Source organism: Chenopodium quinoa, unplaced genomic scaffold (genome assembly GCF_001683475.1).
Source record: "Chenopodium quinoa cultivar QQ74 unplaced genomic scaffold, ASM168347v1, whole genome shotgun sequence".
In the NCBI taxonomy this organism is placed as follows: domain Eukaryota; kingdom Viridiplantae; phylum Streptophyta; class Magnoliopsida; order Caryophyllales; family Amaranthaceae; genus Chenopodium; species Chenopodium quinoa.
In genome coordinates, this window is record NW_018743906.1 from 2,298,333 (window position 1) to 2,303,406 (window position 5,074).

General features: G+C 38.0%; 1 protein-coding gene across 1 annotated transcript; it reads right to left on the bottom strand.

Annotated features, from left to right (window-relative positions):
- Positions 1-253: 253 nt before the first annotated feature.
- LOC110686980 (phytosulfokine receptor 2-like) lies at positions 254-4,777 on the bottom strand. The gene has a single exon (XM_021863612.1). It carries the CDS (start codon positions 3,665-3,667, stop codon positions 527-529), a length of 3,141 nt encoding a protein of 1,046 aa, XP_021719304.1. The 5' UTR covers positions 3,668-4,777; the 3' UTR covers positions 254-526.
- Between the last annotated feature and the right edge of the window lie 297 nt (positions 4,778-5,074).

Consider the following 5,074-nt stretch of genomic DNA (forward strand, 5'->3'; position numbering starts at 1 on the left):
AAAGAGGCAGGGGAACCATGGAGAATACGAAAAATAAGGACAAAACCAGAATTCTGTAGTAAAAAATACGTCCCGAATCCAACAAACAAATACTCTCAAATGATCACATCGGTTTTTATACCTTAGTGGCCGGAGGGATTATAGTACCATGTACAATTTTGAAAAATACCTTCATTCAAATATAACAATCTGGCAATTCAGCTGATTATAAAATACGCAGCATCACAATATATAGAATATACAGGTACAAAACTGACTATTTTGAAAATTTTGCTTTACAGAAACGAAAACAGTAGTGTTAGCATATGCTTACTGCTAAGCAAGGAACAATTGGAAAAACTTAAGTTTATTTCCAATAGAAGTGACCAAATTGGCCTAAGTATACAAAGATTATGCTTTGTTTGTATAGAGTAAATTACTGCAAAGAAAACTTAAGCTACCCAATCTTGATACAATACTATATCCTCTTTACAGAATTAAAGGTATTATCGCCTGAAACTAAGTAAAATCTACATTTAAAACGCTTTTAACCGGCACCAATGGCATCAAGCCATAAAACAACTTGGTCTATGGAAGGCCTGTTCCTTGGATTTTGATCCAAACACCGGCAGGCAATACACAGAACCTCCAATAGTTGCTTCTCCCGATCTTTGTCCCAAATGAATGGATCTATCACCTGCTCTTCTTTCTTCTCTAATTTCATCTGAAACACCCATGAAACTAGATCCCTGCAATTTTTCCCTTTGCAGACTTCAACAGGTCTCCTGCCAGTAAGAAGCTCCAAAAGGACAACGCCAAAACTGTAAACATCACCTTTGAAGGTAGCAGTTAATGTCTGGCTATATTCAGGAGGTATATAGCCGAGAGTTCCAACTAAATCTGTTGTTACATGGGTATCATAAGGACGAAGAAATCTTGACAATCCAAAATCTGCCAAATGGGCTTCAAATTTTTCGTCAAGAAGAATGTTGCTAGATTTTATGTCTCGGTGGACTATATTTGGTTCACAAACCTTATGGAGGTATGCTAAACCATGACCAGAACCTTGAGCAATTCTCAATCTTGCAGTCCAATTAAGGGCTGAGCCACCATCAATACACTCGTGCAACCAATAGTCCAAGCTTCCATTCTCCATGAAAGAGTAGATCAACAATTTGTCATCACCAACCTGACAGTAGCCTTGCAAGGAAACAAGATTCTTGTGCTGAGCCTTTGATAAAGCTTCCACTTCCGCACGAAATTCACGCTCCATTTGACCACAATCCCCAGAAAGCCTCTTGATAGCAACTTTACTGCCATCCGGGAGGCTAGCTTTGTATACTAGACCAAATCCCCCACAACCAATAATATTTGCCTGACTGAAATTATCAGTGGATTTCAGCAAATCCCCAACTGTTAGATCCTTGCATTCTGAGTTCTGGAAAAGCACTAATTTTGCAGTAGTAAACCCTTCAGACAGTCTTGGAGGCCGGCCATTCTCTTCATCTAGAAAATCAACCGAAGAAGCTCGAGCATCTCTCCTGGACAATTTCAGCAGAACGACTGCCAAGAGCAAGGCAATACCAACACCAACACTTATTGTTATCCCAATAATGCTTCTTCTACCTAATTTATTGCTAGAACCAGAAGGGATACTCATATTGTGGTCATCGTTACAAGGAGGAGCTTGAGTTGACCCACAAAGGCCAAGATTGCCCTCAAAGCTTGAGTTTGGAAAGCCCTGAAATTGTACTCCTGATGGTATTTGTCCCTGTAAATGATTATGTGCAACACTAAACTTCGAAAGAAATGAGAGTTTATCAAGTGATCGAGGTATTGATCCGTATAGGACATTGAAGGACAAATCTAAGACCTCAAGATTCGGCATGTTTGATATAGAATCAGGAATGGTCCCTGTGATGTTGTTTTTGCTGAAATCAAGCACGTGAAGTTGCTTCAACTGCCCTATCTCGACTGGTATAGTCCCATTAAATTTGTTGTTGCTCAAATATAGAGAAGGTGGAAAGCTGGAGAGTTGGTTATACTGCAAGCCGTAAGAGCTGTTTCTCCTCACATACAGTGGGATGCCATTGATTGAAGAAGGATCTGATGAAAAACTACGCGGATTGATCAGGCTACTGAGCTGCATTAAAGTTTTTGGAATCTCCCCAGAAAGCGAATTATTAGAGAAATCCAAGTAAAACACATTTTCCATCTGCCCAATCCAAGAAGGAATGCTCCCATTTAAGTGATTCCACGACAAATCAAGGACTTCTAGCTTATCACAATTCTGCAACCAAACAGGAATCTCACCATGTAGACCACAATTTCCAAGTGCCAGAACTCTAAGCTTCTCGAACCCTGGCAAAATTCTTGGAATTTCTTCACCATGAAAGTTTCTAGTGAGGATAAGTGTGATAAGATTTTTGCATTGCTGCAAGGTTGACAACGCTCCTGTCAAGTTCACCAAACTATTGTTTGACATTGACAGAAAGGAAAGAGATCCAAGGTTTCCAAAGCTTTCCGGTACCTCACCATGTAACTCATTCTTGGCCATGCTTAACGTTCTCAGTTTCTTGCAACTAGAAAGTGAAGTTGGGATGGTGTCATTCAGAAAATTACTGGCAAGATCAAGTACAGTAAGACTCGACAATCCAGTAAAATCAAGTCCGATAGGGCCAGACAAAGAATTGTTTCTAAGATCAAGCACCCGAAGCCTAGTGCACTGAGCCAGACTCAAAGGCAATGGCCCAGAAAACATATTTGAAGGTGCAATAAATTGTTCTAGTTTAGTCAGCTTATCAAACACATCAGGAAATAAGCCAGAAAAGTGATTGCCCGAAATGATCAAGTTTGTAAGGTTGGAAAGCTTACTGAATTCAACACTTATCTCACCAGAGAAATTGTTGAAAGGTATTGACAACTGCTTCAACAAAGACATATCATAGATAAAGCTCGGAAGCTCACCAGACAGCGAATTGTCGCCTGCGTGCAACTGCTCCAGAGACGATGTACAATTCTGCAAGCTCTGAAGCACACCAGTGAACTGATTCTTCGAGATATCAATGATCTTAATCGTACTCGAACCGCAAATTCTTGAATTCACCTGTCCAGTGAACGAATTGTTGCTTATATTGAACACTGCCAATTCAGGGAACACCCCAAAATCAGTAAGTGTCCCATTGAAAAAATTGCTGGAAAGATTCACAGTTTGAACACCTTCCAACCCAGAAAATGCTTCAACAACTGACCCAGATAACTTATTGAAACTAACATCAATGAAAACCATCTGTCGTAAATTCGACAGCTCAACAGGCAATCTACCTTCAAGATAATTCCCTGAAAGATCAAGCACCTCCAACCGGTCTAAATAACCAAGAGAGCGCGAAATCACTCCTCTAAGACCCTTATTTCTCAGCACCAAACTGATCACCCTACTAACAGCAGACGCATTATTATTCGCACTCGAATTATCACAAGAAACACCATCCCATTCACAGCATTTGGTGCTGCTGGTGTTGAACACATTTGCTGCATTTGTGAGATTGCCAGCAAAATGGTTCAAAGCAATGAGGTCATTTGAATCACATGCCTGGCTTAGGGTTTCGAAGCCGGGTATAGAAACCACAAACCAAATCAACAACACACATTTCAGGGAAATAATTGACATAGCCTGCATTGCCACCATTTGCCAAATTTGTCACTCAATCTTTTGACAAATCCAAACCATCTGGTTTCGAAAACGACCCGAAAATCTGACTCAATAATCTCACCTCCTTGAATCACCAAATAAACCAAATTTTCCACCAATATACCAAACAGAAAGAATTCTCAGATCTTCAATTACACAAATCATGAAAATCCCACAAAAACCCAGAAACCCCAATTGTTTGAATGTGAGATTGTTGACTGAATTAAAAACTACCCACTTCACAAAATCAAAATATTTTACCTTAATTCCGCAAAATAAGCAACTTATAATTGAAGCAATTAAGCGTGCTACAAGAAGTACAACCCCACTGAGATCTGTAATCACATTCAAAGACCATGAAATAAGGAAAATTATAACCTAAAAAAATAACCCAGCTCAAGAAACTCTAACCCCCCAAATTAACTGTTTATTGAAAAAAATAGTAGCACAATAACCTAGGAAAATGAAATTAATTTCCCAGAAATATTATTACCCAGAAAGTTGAAAAACCCCAACTAACAACAACTTCAAATTGAAGTGACAATTTTCACTTCAATCCCAACTCAGAACAAATCCCAAGATCTTGAAATGGGGTAGAGTAGTAGTAGCAGGAGTAGTTGAGCAATTTTTGTGGGCAAAAAGTTTATTAAATGAGGAGAGAGAAAAAGAAAAAATTTGTTGATTTTTACTGTATACACCTTTAATAATCTTCTTCTACAATTGCCTTCTAATGGAAGAAATTAAGGATCTTTAACAAACCAACACTTTTGAAAAAAAAAAAAAACAAAAACACTTTTGTCTAACCCCGCGTTACAAAATTGAAAATCCGAAAATCCGAATATCCAAACTGAAAATATAATGTGGATAGAATCTAGTATAGAGAAAAAACAGAGGTTCTAGTATGAATAAACACTTAAATTGAGTTGTACAAATTGACTAAAAAGAAAAGTTTTTATTTATATTTGTAATTTTATAGGGTGGAATTAGAAAAAGAAATGATGACACAAATGAGCTGACTTTTTAGTAGGTGCTGAAATTGTAATTTGGACAGTGGTATTTGGGAGATTATGGTTAGTACAAATCTAATTGTCAATGCACTTAATTTGTCATTTTTCTACGAAAAGTATTTAAATTAAATTAATATTAAATCAGTTGAAAGTTGAAAGTGAGATTACTGAGGTTGAAGGTTGGGATGGTGGGGACGTAGGAAATTCATGATGTTAGGTGCGGTCTAACGAGGACGTTGTGGATCATATGCTCTCTTTTCCCACTCTCATACTCATGCGCGTCTTTGTTACGTTATGTTCAATTTACCTTATTTTTGTGTACTACGTATTTGATATGATATTTAGGGTATGTTCTCATTGACTGAATTGAGCTGAAGTGAACTGAATTGATTAAAGC